The sequence below is a fragment of the Zingiber officinale genome, chromosome 7B (assembly GCF_018446385.1).
Source record: "Zingiber officinale cultivar Zhangliang chromosome 7B, Zo_v1.1, whole genome shotgun sequence".
In the NCBI taxonomy this organism is placed as follows: domain Eukaryota; kingdom Viridiplantae; phylum Streptophyta; class Magnoliopsida; order Zingiberales; family Zingiberaceae; genus Zingiber; species Zingiber officinale.
In genome coordinates this window covers 82,923,969-82,938,906 of record NC_055999.1, presented here as the reverse complement: position 1 = coordinate 82,938,906, position 14,938 = coordinate 82,923,969, and the positions used below count along the sequence as shown (strand labels likewise).

The 14,938-nt window shown below is 36.1% G+C and overlaps 1 protein-coding gene across 3 annotated transcripts; it reads right to left on the bottom strand.

The window, feature by feature from the left end:
- Positions 1 to 512: 512 nt before the first annotated feature.
- LOC122006153 lies at positions 513 to 14,061 on the bottom strand. Of its 3 annotated transcripts, none has more exons than XM_042561532.1 (9): positions 13,792 to 14,059; positions 12,508 to 12,574; positions 10,770 to 11,023; positions 5,272 to 6,643; positions 4,682 to 5,128; positions 4,416 to 4,610; positions 3,984 to 4,040; positions 998 to 1,060; positions 513 to 892 (listed from the first exon to the last, which is right to left on the bottom strand). In XM_042561532.1, exons 1-9 carry the CDS (start codon positions 13,821 to 13,823, stop codon positions 824 to 826), a joined length of 2,556 nt encoding a protein of 851 aa, XP_042417466.1. In that variant the 5' UTR covers positions 13,824 to 14,059; the 3' UTR covers positions 513 to 823. The 3 variants fall into 3 exon arrangements, 2 of the variants coding, with proteins under 2 accessions (XP_042417466.1, XP_042417467.1); XR_006118641.1 differs by having other exon boundaries at positions 817 to 892; positions 3,984 to 4,065; positions 13,792 to 14,061; XM_042561533.1 differs by lacking the exon at positions 10,770 to 11,023 and having other exon boundaries at positions 13,792 to 14,057.
- Positions 14,062 to 14,938: the final 877 nt, after the last annotated feature.

Genomic DNA, 14,938 nt, shown 5'->3' with positions numbered 1-14,938 from the left:
ATAGACCTTTATGGTGAGTCTATTCACCCTTTGAGCTTTTTGGCAAAGCCTTAGCTCCTTAGCTATAAACAGATTTGACATGTCTTTACCGCTAATTATTTACTGCGGACTAGATAAATCTTTCTAAAGTGAATCTATGCACTTGTACATCACTCACATCCCCTGCACGCTCTTCCACATACAATCCTCTTACAGAAACCCACATGCAATTCTCATGCTCTATCATATAACTCCATTTATTGTGGTGTCACTTCGTTGCTCTCCTCATATCACATTCATAATATGGTACCATCTGTGAGCTCCATATACGTAATTGTATGAGGTTGATGAAGAGAAATCTACAAGATATATTTGGGATTCATGCTTATTTGCGATATTATTTATTCTTTTATCATAAATATTCATATGATCACAAAAATAACACATTGCTTTCGATACATTAATGACAGTAAAGAATAGTTAGCCTGGTTTTAATTTTATTAAACAAAAAACAAAATATATTAACTAGCAAGTAGAGAAAAACTCCAACAATGCCCACATAAACAACATATACATACAAGCTATACAGAATATTTTTTCAAAGACACCATATCGTCGACAAATGCATTGCAAACCAATTGTAACATTCTAGCAATAGCTGTCGTCGTCTTCTTGACTAGTACACCTTCATCGGCTAGGCCCATTAGCAACCGATTGGGCATCTAAGAAGGCTCAAAAAAAAAACAAAAAACTGAATGGGGTGCCATTCTGGTTTCAGCTGCTACTGCTGGAGCAATCACCTTCATTTGCTTGACAAATCCAACTTCACTCGAACTTGCGTTAATTAGTTGGAGTTGAACTTAAAGCGAGGTGTGATTTCTTCGAGGCACTCTTCGGATTGCAACAGGTTTACCTGCAGAAACATGGGGCAGTAGTTTGCATTAGATGGAGCATCTTCATGAATATCAGTACCTGCAGAAGCATTGCTGAGCAACAACTACAGGCGAGTAATCAGTACCTTTATAATCTCAGATTTTGAAAACGGACGCCAATACGCAGCTAAGATACTCATGTGGAAGTCCTGTGTTAAATAGGAAGATGATGCATCATGAGTATGTAGGATTCATGCAGAATGTAACTACTCAAATTGATTGATCGTCCACATTCCGTGAAGTCTTCTTAAATCGTTTACCTGGCTTCACTATGGTCCTTTCTATTTAAATATTAAGCAAACTCCCACACCCGAGCATATGCAGCACACCAAAAAGAAGAAAAGAAAGTAGAACTTGCAAAAACACATACGAGCATGCCTTACATTTAATACATACACAAGTTACAGTGTATGAAGTATAATCCTAGTTTCTTTGGGTGGCGGATTCTTTATTTGTTCTACAATCTCAAGTGTGCAAGAAGTATCCCAAAAAAAAAAGGGAAAAGGTTACTAATCCATGTGCTTCATTCAACCTTTTCTAAGATTGTATTTTGTTCTTGATCACTGTTATTCAAAAAATAATAATAATAATTGAAAGCACCACATGACTCACTCTCTTCTTTACATTTAGTTATTAAACTCCAGAATGTTTGAGGTCCAATACATGTGCTTTGATTTGGTCAAGGGATCATCATCCTTTTTCGCCTAAAATAACTGAACTTGAAAAATCAGGCTAATCTCTTCCAGTCTAATACCATATAAGGATGAAAATACTTGAAGAGAGACTTCTAAAATAGAGGATTGAGTGTTCAGAGAGATGATTGGAATCAAGACACCTTCAAAACATGGCTCCACTGACTTAACTGTGTATCGTGAATAAAGTTCTAGCTCTGACAAGAAGACTGGTTAAAGGAATGTCAATAACAAGGTTTAAAATTCTGATCCATGCAGAAAATGCACTCAAGTTGTGACCCATATGAAACAGTATCAGTGTCTGACATACACCAAACGTAGTGTTGATGGCATCAATGAGAAAGAGAATGGAAGTAAGGAGGAGGCTCATGGCCAAAATTGTGGAAGACGCTTGCGGTTGAAGAAGATGACTGTCCGAAACCATGTATTGGTTTGTATCGAAGTGTTCGATGTGTCTATTGAGAGGGAACAATAATTTTCGCCCATGCTACAGGCTTGGAACGAAATTTGAAACCTTGGTCAGTACCCTAGGTTTCATTGAGTGTCCAAAACTAGGGTTTCAAGAAAAATCAGTCTCGTTCCTTTTCTTCTTTAGTCATAACTCTTCATTGGTATGTTACAAGACATGATTCTAGAGTTGTTAGTATAAGTTTGTCATCTAGAATGTCTGTTTTAAGGGGGTTTTTTTGCATAAAGATCTTTCTTTCTTCCACTTCCACTTCTCCATAAATAATATAGTTGCTAACGCAACCCTTAACTGCAACATTGAGAATCCATGCAAGTGATGGAAAATATAGAACACGCTGGTGAATAGAATTGCTTATAAATCCAAACCCAAAGTTCCAACTGCTTGTAACTGAATTTCTTTAATTTTTCGCTGCTCCTTGCATCACTAGTCACAATGAAAGCTCGTCTATATTGTATAGGTAATAGTCTGCCAACAATAGCTCTTTATTAAAGGTTTTACAAGTTAATTTATTATCGGTTCAATGAATACAAATAAGAATTATCTGCACAAATTCTTGCAGGTGTTAAAACAGGATCTCGTTTTTATCTTTGAGCTTCTAGTAATATTGGAACAACATTTGACTCTCTGTACTAACCAATTATCTAAATTAATTGACTAAAATGTACTAACCAAATTGTCATTATTATGTTAATCTGAAAGAGATGTTTAAGTAATGAAACCATTTATTGACTTGTTTTTTAGAACTAGTATATTGGCTAGGAACTTAGATTAGTGTTAAAAGTTTGAATTTCACTTGTGGTTTTGCAACTAGTTAGACTATCTACTGAAATAAAAACCACTTTTTAGAAGGAATCTTCTACCTGAACTGTCATCGCCTAGGGGAATTAACTTGAAAACTCAAAGCAGGCCAAGATAAGAACTGTCCTTCACCTAGATGATGAATTAACTTGTTTCTTAAGAAATTGCTAGTAGATAAACATACATTAACATTAGACAAAGGTTGATGATGCAAATAAAGTGAACAATTGATCGAACTTAAGTTTCAGCTCTAGCATGATTGCAGACAAAAGATTCTTTTTCTTATAAGTTGTGCCTAGGGGTGCAAATAAGTCAAGTCACTCGCGAGCTACTCTTAAAATTTGAAAGTTTATTTTCGAAAGAATCAAACAGTTATTATTGTTTGATTTACAATATAAAAAAATTACTGCAAAATCACTTCTATTTGGTTTTGGCTCGAGCATGAGCTCGAAAGCTTGATTTTAATTCGAGCTTTTCGTGCCAAGCTCAAACCTATGACTAGATGGTCAAGCCGAGCTCAAGCTCAATCGAGCTCGAGCTCGAGCTCGAGCCGAGCCTCTTTATTTTTTTGGGACTCGAGCTTGAGCTGGGATCAGCTCGAGCTCGGCTCGATTAGAGCCCTAGTTGTAACCCACTGGATTTCTGGAAATACTATCTTGTACAGCATCTACCTGACCATTCAGATATAATTAGTTCCATGATCCCTGAACTAATATCAACGTGAATTGGATTTTAGAAACTCAACCAAATGTTTGAAGATATAGATATAAGCATTTTAATTATTAAGAATGGATGCAAAAATGATTCATATTTGCTGATTGATGATTAACATGTCCTATGAAAATAGGAAGCCCACTGCAGTATAACTACTATATGGTATAAATTTAATGATTTTTTTCATTGCATGTGGAAAATCCTCCAAAATAATACATAAGTATTTAATTATCTTTACCAATATTTAAACTGAGATCTTAAAGTAGGAAATTGTGGAATACAAGAAATCAATATAAATGACAATAGTTTGAAATGCAACAACGAAACCAACAAAATCAAAAGGGTGAAATTAAAAATCAAACTTGTGATGAAAAGGTATGTGTAAGGCTAAATTCTCACCCTAAATGGATCACCCCTCAGAGACTGAATGAACATTGAATTTTTTGAACCCCGGCCCTGCAAAAGCCAAGCAGATAAAATTCTACATCAATCAAAGATGAATATAATTAATATTGTAGGACAAAAGACACTGCAATTTTGCAAAATCCTAAACTATCTAGTATGTCCTAACTGCTATGTGATTCTTGATTAAACAAAAGCCACCAAGAGGATTGAAGTAAACATATAGTGGTTGGTAAATTAACAGATCTTGTAATACTCCTTCTGTAGTCAATTCCACTCTCCAGTTTTTTTTCCCCCCTTGAGTCTTGCCCCAATGCTAGTTTCATTGAATTATATAGCAAGTGGAAACTCATTGAAGCATATTTTTTTGTAAATTTCCAGAAAAAACATAATTAGATAGGAACATGAAATATAGTTTGTGCAAAACACCTCAAGATAAACATCCTGCAGCCTCCTTCCAGTTTGAGCACAACATATTCGCACTACATGTTCTTCACAACTTCCTGAGATGATGTAATCCCGTCCATTGACATAGTAAGATCGAGTGTAATTTTGTGAGTTTCCAGTAGAAGCAATGTTAAATGAAGTATGGAGTCTTCCATCTACAGCCAGTAATTGCTTAACCTGGAATTTTTTAAGATGCCATAAATATATGGTTGCAAGAATAAGACAACTCAATCTGTGTTGGATTTTACCTCATTGTCAACCGCAGATGTGAGTAAATAGTAATCATCAGGAGAAAAGCACAGCATCACATTTCCTCTGGAGCTAGATGCTGTATAACAAGGCTGTGAAGTCCCTAGTCTTAAGTCCCACATCTTAATTTCTTTATCAAAGGATGCAGTAGCAAATAAAGTTGGAGAATGATGAGCAAATTTGACAACATTTATATGTTCCTTATGAAGGTCTTTGAAAATTTGCAGACGTCTTCCGCTGCCGATATCATAGAGAGCTACATGATTTGAGTATCCACTTGCAAGAAAATAGTCGTCAGTTGAATTTATGTGGACAGATGTCAACTGTTGAAATTCATTAAATGTATGTACAGAAGCATTCTGAGTGTAATATTGTTCTGTAACCTTTGATGCCATTTTACAAACATCATTTAATTGCAAGGAACCATTGTCTGAGCCAGCAAGAATCTGGTGATAGTAGGATAAGTCAAAATGAGGATTTCTCATTGTTGTGGACAACGTAGAAGTGAGTAGAGCAGTAACTAAACTAGAAAGTAGAAATTCAGTATATGTAAAAAAAAAACCTTAAAAGGAAGACAATAGTTGCTTACCTTGGTTGGATGCTTCTTAAGCCAGCAAAGAGCTAAAATGCTATTTAGTGTTCCAACTGATGGGAGATAACCAACAAGTTTCTCACTTTCATGATTGATGACAATAAGCTCTCCATCTAATGTTCCAAATGCCATAAGCCTTGAGTCCGTAGGATGATATTCAAATTGTCTTGGACGGAAATTCTTTGATTCTTCATTTGGACCACTGGTAATTCTTGAAACTGAATGTGAATAAGCCTGTGTAGATGACCCTACTTTAGCTGCAGAAAGTGACCTGAGAAAGGAGTGATTGCTTTCTCTACGATATTGCTGCTTGCCCCTTGAAAATATATGAGAGATAACAGGTCTGTAGGCCTCACGCCTCTGTAAAATACTGACAATGTTATCTTTACTCTGTCTGTTATAAGCTGCATGCTCAAAATATCTCTTAAAAATTACTTTAGCTTGCTCTCTCTCCATAAATCCAATAGGTATATTATCTAAAACTTTTAAATGAGGCAGTGATGTAATAATATATTCTCTGTAGTGTCTCTCAAAACAAATTGGTGAAGGATGCGTGGAAATATGATTTTCCAGTGAGCTCCTTGTAGTTTTCCCAAAATCCACACTGTTAGTCACTTCATCCAATGAGGAATCATTCTTATAACAAGTTTCTCCAGGGGTTGCACACCCAGTAAAAGAGCAACTGTTTTCCAATTTTCTACCTAAATGCATTGCATCCGCGAAAAAAGGGATAGTAGTTGATACTGAAGAAAGTGTAGAAGATGGCACAGAATGTTTAGATGGACTAAGCATTGAGTTTGGATTGTTTTGCCTACAGAACTCAGTAAAGATATCAGAAAATTCTGGATCACTTTCATCTGATAATTCCTCAGTAGTGCTTTCAAGCATTTCATTACTTGTCAACAAGCAATTCTTAGAAGAAAGGCTGTTGAAAGCATTATCTACAGACTGCGCAATAGTCTGTTTTAAATTGTTTTCAGTACCAATACATTGTCCTCCAAAGTAGGAAGATGATTGCTGCTTTGAGCACTTATTATCATTTACCATTCTAAACACTCCACCAAACGTTAGGCATGGTCCAGTATCAAGACAACAAGAACAATTCTGGAAGCGGAGTTCTGACAAGGAATGAAGTTTTGAAAGTGCAGCACTAGTCACCCAAAGGTTGGCAACCCTTGTTTCGCACATTGATAACCTCATTAGCTTTGGCATGCAACTAAAACAATTGATGTGGAAACTGGTCAAATGAACACTTGAATCTAAATTAAGTGTTTGTAACTCCATGAACTTCCCAGTCATGTTGAGCTTCCTAATAGGAGAGAAACGAAGGTTCAAAATCTGGCATGTTGTACCTCTTTGGCAAATATCACTAGAAACACAAAAAAAAATCATGCCATTAATAATATTTAATGTCTCAATTAGCTTGAAAAGTTGAAGAAATACCATAAAGCAATATTTGTTGCTACAAAACACTTCCATAACTACCCACTCTGATTTAATTTAAACATACTTTAACAAATGCCTAAATTACTACCATCCATCCTTTCTCAATAAACAACTTGTCACAATAATCCCTAATTTGATATTAAATCTGCTATGTTTGTGGGTTACTTTTGAAAGTGCTCCTTTAGAAATAGACAACATGAATTTCAAGCATTGATGTTTGTGTAGCCAATACGATTCCAACAAAAACCAATTGTGGTGCATCATCCCACTGGCAGTGAGACCTTTTTGCCTTTTGTGAAACCAAATCATTCAGTATGTATCAAGCAATTGATGGAGGCCCCAGATGTAAAATTGAAAATTATATTAATTCAAAAAATCACAAAATCTGGACTTCTTTTATATAATTGACTCAGTAATGAATGTGGAAATAATTATTTTAAATAAAGCAAGTATGTTAGACTTAATTGACATTATAGTTATTCTCTATTTATTACAAAAATAGAAAATGCTAATTGACTATTAATTACCAAACAACAAAAATCAAATTTAAAATTTGCCGCAGATGTGCCAATCTCTAATGTTTTCTAGTTTATTTTCTTTTATTGTGAATACACCAATCTTGAATTAATCTCCAATTTATTATCTTCAATTAATTGTTTTTTAGAGTTAATTTATTGTTTTTCTCTGCATTATTCTCACCCATATTAGAAGAACTCGACTATGTTGAGTAGAGAGATAGAACTAACAAATCAAGTCTAGCGGCATTGCACATAGGTACAAAGTGGCAACGCCACATAAAGGTACGAAGTAGTGGTGCTTATCTAGCTAAATCACACAATTGTTGCTCTATTTCTTCAAGAAGCCCAGGGGAAAATCGTTAAAACTCATCCTCAATGTTCCAAACATCTTCAATTTCTAGAAACTCTTTCCAACGATTAGGGTTTTGGTGGGTGCTTTTGTCTGGAAATATCACAATATGAAAATCCACAATTCACTCAACTTAAAGAGAAGGATATGCCACAAATGAGAGTGTGAGCTAACATCGTCGATACGCGACTCGTAGGCAAATCAACAAACCAAGGAAGGTTTTAATGTCCCTCCGTACCTCAGTAAGTCCTCTACATTAAAAAGTAGATGTCCAAATTAGTAGACAAGTCAACAACATATGCATTAATTCTAATTTTCCATACAATTTGGAATGAACTGAAAGAGCAAGCATGAAGCTTTTTGAAGGTGAATGTGGACAAGCACATAATCTTCTACATCTTAAACTTGCGACTACATCCGCTAAATTTTATATGCTTATTAGCTAATGTGATTTTCCTCTTGTAAACAGCATGGTTATGTCTGATGCGTTTAGTAATGTACTCTAGTGACTGAGACGAATGTGAAGTGGAAGTTAAGGGAATTGGATTAATGAGATTTCACCTTCTGAATTATTGTAAGCAAGTTTGCCAAATGACAAACTAGGTAACTGTAGTCTTGGGATCAAATCTATAGCATGTTAGGTGGAAGTTCATTTGGCAATTTTTCAGAAGTTGTATTTTAAAACTCATCTAGAATCTCCCTAACCTCAGGGGAAAAAATACCTTGATAAGTCGCTTGGGCCTGTGTAAAATTCTGGATCACTAATGGTACCATCACCCTTTTCTTGTTCTTTTAATCTAAGATAGCAAAGAAGAGGGATATCTGGTACAATCAAACATTTTGGTCATTATGTTAAAGAAAGATGTTTTCTCATTTGTAGTGAATAACAGAAAGATTGTAAAGTGAGGGTTGACCAAGGATGGAATAATTCATACTCATGGGAAGGAAACCACATCATATTTTATTCTTATATGGATCTATCTCTATACGAACCAAATAGATTTGTGCAACCAAAAGGGAAGTCTAATTTCCTTATGCTACCTTATGGAGGCTTGGGTGTGGTTCAGGAGTGGCCTAAATCCTAGCAAGGGGCACGTATGGAAAAAACATCCAAGTAGTTCCCACTAGCAATAATGATTTTGCAAATTTGTTTCTGCATTTTGCATAGAGGTGGAAGATGCTAGTGAGTCGCATTGCACATAATCCTACAATCTCTTCTTCAATTCCATAGGCTTGTGGAACTCGTCAAAGGGTAGGTTTGACCTCTTTGTCACTACCAAGATTTGAAAAGTATGCTACTTCATGCTTAGGGTCGTGCTCGTGTTGATAAGATAAGCTTCAAACCCAAGATCAATCTAGACCCAACTCAAAGGTAATCATGGTTCGCAAGAAGGCAGCCATCATGGACCATTCCAATTCCAATGTCACTTCACGGAACGGTCTCGACGCAGGTTATATATATATATATAGAGAGAGAGAGAGAGAGGGAGGTAAGATATTGCCCATCTTATGGTGCTTGCACCCCTAGTGTATTCCTTTTTTTTTTTTTTTTTCACTTCCCAAACCCTAAATACTATACTTAATCCCTAAACCTTAAGGTTTAAAAAAAAATTACACTAGGTGTGCAGCACGCAGCATATATATATATATAGAGAGAGAGAGAGAGTTTATAAATATTTTTCCATTTAAAATTTTGCTTAAATAAGTTTAATAATCAATAATAATAGGTATTTAGGAATCTTCAGAATTTAAAGTTGGGAGTTGATTAGATTATTAACATATAGTTTTAATTAAAACCTCATGTTTTAATTAAAATTGTGTCTCTCATGCACAACATTGTTTCGCCATCACGGTTCGACCTGGCATCGCTCTGCTACGAATAGCTGACGACAATCATCCCCGGCCGCCGCACAGTTTCCCTCTGCTGCAGTTTGTTTTCCTCCCCGACACACTGCGGGCTTCACCGTCGGCTGACACTCCTCGTTCTTTTCCATTGCGAGCAGTTGGAGAATAACCTCCATCGACAGTCTAGCGCCGTGAGCCGCTACCGGAGAAGAGGCCGCGAGTGGTTGTCCTAGAAGAGTCGAGTAATGAATATAATTAAGAGGAATTGTCTCTGATTAACCCTAACAGTACATCATTCAGATTGTTCTATTCCGATCGTTCCGTTCTTTTACTGTTATAACATCTGAGAACAGCGTCCCAAAGCAAGCCACATTATTTACCAAAACTTTGGAACGACGTGAGGCCTTCTTGTGTCAGAATGCCTATTCCGGCCGTTCCACGTCCATTTCGACGAACCATGGTGGTAATTGACCTATGCTATGCATGATTCAAGGCCATCATACCAAATATTTAACTAATTTAATTTAAAAATATTTTAATTATCAAAAATATTTAGAAAATGACAAGTATCAAGGCAAAGGGATGACTATCGCATTAACACTTTACTTACGCATAAACATATAATAGGACTTATATGATCACTTTATTACAACTTTTATAGCCATTTGTTCACAGAATTCCAATTACAAAAATGTGTTATAAGGTGAAGCTCATCCATGAGGTAGGCACCTCTCACTCTCAAGTTTTGAGTCTCGATGAGTCAATGCAAAGTTGTGGCAAAAGAGGAAGTGGAAGAAGTGAAAGAAGAAAGCTTTTGTTGTTGGTGGAGCGGAGCAGAAGAGATGAAGGAGGTAGAAGAGAGGAGAAAGAAGAGGAAAAAAGAAAGGCTTGAGAAGGGGAATCGACGATGTCAATTAAGGCAAAGAGGGACAAATGCGGGGTTTGAGCAAATCGATTGAGTCGGTTTGGAAGCCAATTCAAGTTTTTCAAGGCAAATAAATGGTGAATTTTGGTCGGTTTAGAGGCATGATTTTTCACATGAGGGTGGGGCACCCTTTGGATAAAGAAGGGAGTGTAAGGCATCCTCTAGGAAAAAATAAAACCCAAAGACACCCTACGGAAACTTTTCCTATGAAGAATCAACACAAAACATAAAATGATGCTTATTAAAGTCATGTAATATTGTTGTAGCATGTGACAGCTGTTGCAATTACTAATGTTCCTTAAAGTTCAATTGATCATCATTACAATACAAGGCGTAGCTGATTCCAACATATCAAATTGTTATTTTAGAATCTTATAATATATAATGCCAAAAAGATTGTACAAAAGCATACCGGAGAACATCTTTCCACGATGAAGAATTAATGAGATCAATAATTCGAAGCTTTTTGTTGATAGACTGGAATAGAAGTAGAAGGCCTTCCCCATCCAATGAAACATTAGATGATTTTTGTCGTATATTAATTGCATCAATGTCAGATAAACTTTCCGATAACATAGCTATAAGTGGGGGAATATCCAATGATGCCAAGTGGTCAATAAAGATTTCCAAAATGCATTGACCAAAGTGCTCTTTTTGATATTTTGCCTGAAAGTAATAAATATTCAACCTCACCTTTAATAAACCTAAGGGAAAAGAGGAATAGAAAGAAAAGAAAGATGTACATAGGCATCACTTGGTGAGCTTAAAAATTGTATCCATATTGAATCTAGACAAATGGCTTAATAATAGAAAAATGCAGACTGTCACATAAACAAGGACTTAATCATAGTCAAACAAGAAAAGGACCATGGGCTTGTAAATAATAGCAAGAGACTTTTACAATCTAATTATTAGAATCAGAAAGGGTATCATTTAGATGCATACTTCTTGTATCAAAGACCACATAGAGTTAACCTTAGAGTAGTAAGACCAAGATTCATAATTCTGCATCTAATCACGTAGGAACCCTGGAGTGAGATTACAAGACTCAAAAAGTTAAATAGATAAATTATTACATTGAAAACCCATGAAAACCATTAAAATTTACAAATGAGACTACATAGAGACCCTTAGTCAATAAAGATGCAACTTGGAATACAAAAGTGTAATGTTGAAAGCCTTAAAGAGGACATGACAAATCATCTGAGCACATTGATATTTCTTTAGTCAGGATATCAATAACTGATTCACTACTTCGCACAGCTACAAGCATTTGACTTCATGTAGATATTTATAATGGAAAACCTTATTTACTCTCAAGGTTCACATGCACTATTTTTCATATCTTTTATTCATCCTTGAACCAGGACCTAGCATTTTTTTTTCTTTCAGCTAATCAATGGGGACAAAAGTGGCAAGAGACTTTGATGGCATACCCAAGAAAATGACTTGTAGAATAAAGAACAATACTAGAATTAAAATATGTCCCATTACGTTCTTTCTTTCAGAATTTCACGACCTTCTCTAAGGGAAATAAACCATGAATGGTTTAAACAGTCTCAGAGCTGTGTTCACTCTAAATTTCAATAAGAATCCATTATGAGGATATATTTTCGAGACAAAGAGAAAGTGTCCAAGTGGTAAGTGATATTTATCAAGTAAACATTTATTTAATTAGTATGCACTGTCAGGTTCAGAACATTGCTGAACCAACACAGTCAGTGTACCATCAGCATAAAGTTAATGCAGGATCGTGTAGACAATTGAAATGTTTCAATGGCAAAGCAGATAATTGGTTATGTATGTGATAGCACAGTGACTATTTCAGGATTGCATATGCATAACTTGTATCCTGTATATCTGATAATAGTTTTAGGCTTTTAGCTAAGGTTTTTTGCTCTTCTAATCAAATGAGAAAAAAGTAAATATGCCTGTATTAGTCTACAACCACCAAATAATGACAAAAAAAACTAGAAACAAATACAAAACTTTAAACTTGACATAAATATTCCACTGAACAAATATAAATGCTATCATCAGGAATTGGACAAAAATAAATCAACTGTGTTTAATAAGATCCAGTGAAATATTTCCAAAGTAATTCACCAAATGATATAAAGAAAATATGCCCATTTTGACAAAGAAATTACCTTTGATAAACTGAACGACATCAAAGAATTTGGTATGACCTTCTGCATCTGGCATGCATTAAGATACCTTCACAGGAAAACAATCAAATCAAATCAAAAATAAAAATTCAATCACATTATTTGTGAACATACCCAGAAGTAAATGTTATGTGCATCTTCACCTAATATAAAAGGTGTTAACCAATTACAAATGAATCTAATTGTCACTGAAATGTACAATAAAGAACATGGGGATGTTCACATATTACATTGGCAGATTCCTATTGAAAAAGACATCGGTAACATAATGCAAGAGATGGTGCACTGTGCATAATTAGCTTAGTGTGAAAGGGCACAAGTTCATGAGCAAATGCTCCAAAAAGGAACTAATAAAAAGAATAATCCAAAGCTCAATGCAAGATAAATACACTTGATGATGAACAATAGTTTTCAGACAAGACCAACAGGCTGAAAGGAAATAGGTAAATTAGAATATCAACACATTGAAAACTAAAGTATATTTTACTCAGTTATTATAAACATAAATGTGTGCATGTATTTACCTCCAAGTCAATCTTTAACAGTTGCATAACATAATATGAACTTGTGACAGTTCCACACAAACACCATATCGAGACGCAATAGAACACAAATGAAGTGAAGATAAGAACTTGCAAACAACGCAGGAAAGTAGTTGTACTAAATAATAGAAAGTGTTTAGTTATCAGGTCCATTCCAATGGGATGACAGAAACTCCTGGTCTATTGAGGACTTGACTGCGTTATTGTTGAAGCCCAGTTGAGAAATCATTCTAACAAATCCAAGTCTGTTTCCAAGTTCCGATTTTAGACTATCCTCTTTCATCCAGCGTCATCGAGAAATGTTATTCTAGAGCGAGAATTTCCGCCATTGCCGGTGTGAGGAAGGGGGACGACGACCCATATGCCCATCTAAATGCTTCAAGAGCGAGAATTTCCGCCATTGCCGGTGTGAGGAAGGGGGACGACGACCCATATGCCCATCTAAATGCTTCATTTGGAATAAAGGCCACACCAGCTCGAGGTATCTCAAAGAATCTCTATATCATTATTTAAACAATAAAATCAAAGACTGTCGGAATTCAAAGTGAAAGTTGCATCTTTCAACTTCCCTAACAGCTATAAGTGGGAAAAAAAAAACTGCCGGAAAATGGAAGGTCTAGATAAAGGACCAAGAAACCCATCCGATTCAATTGCAGCATCAACCAACACCCAACAAAACTGAAGGCGGGCGATTTGGGAATTAAGAAAAGGAGAGGGAGAGAACCTTGCTTCGAGCTGAGAGAGGGGCGGCTCCATGGCGATGACTTAGCTTTTCTGTGTCTTGCTTAGAAATGGTGGGAGGGAGGAAGCGAAGGATGCGTCGGTTCTGAGAGAGAAACGGGAATCGAACGGAAGATGGAGGGATAAGGAGGAGATCGGCATCAACTATCTTCAAAGCTGCCGCCTTCCGTACTCCACCTACATTCCATCCAGTAGGAACAGCACCAGCATGTCCCCGCGTTGACTCAACAGGAACCAGTCCCGTTGGGTAGATATTTTCTGATTTGTCATCTTAGTGCAATAATTAATATATATATATATATATATATATATATATATATATATAAAATTGACTCAACACGAACCAGTCCCGTTGGGTAGATATTTTCTGATTTGTCATCTTACTGCAATAAAATATATATATATATATATATATATATATATATACCAGTCCCGTTGGGTAGATATTTTTTGATTTGTCATCTTACTGCAATAAAAAAAAAAAATATATATATATATATATATATATATATATATATACAGCCCGTCGCAAAATAACAGAAACTGTGATATATATATATATATATTCATTCTTTGGGTGATATTTTGTATGCGCCCGTGAGCGATGCATAGGCGTAGAATTGTCAGCTCGGTTTTCCTATAAATAAAATATTCTTTTTATTCTCTCTCCCCTTCGGGTCTCTATTCAAAACTTTAGCGGCGGAAATACCCAAATTGAAATCTCCCTCCCCGCGCTCTCTCTCTCTCTCTCCCATTTGTAACCTCCGTCTCCGTCATCCGACCGACCTCGCGAGTGAAAATCGGGAAAGTTTAATATTAAAATTTCTCTCGCCGCTCTCTCTCTCCCTCGCTCACTCCCTCCTTCAACGTCCTCCGTCGTCCCTCATCCCTTGCGCTCCTGGTAGGAAAATTCTCCGGCGCCTTCAATCGCACAGTTGCTGTGTTAATCCACACCGTTATTGCCTACAAAAATTGGTAAAGGCGCTAGCTGAAATAATTGTATAAAGATACACCGCGCCTTTGCTTCGCTTCTAAACGTTGCATCAACTACTTCGCAGGAAACCGCCCTTGTAGCATCTGACTTGGATTGGTCGTCGTAGAAGGTCTAAACGATTTATGCAACAACCGCT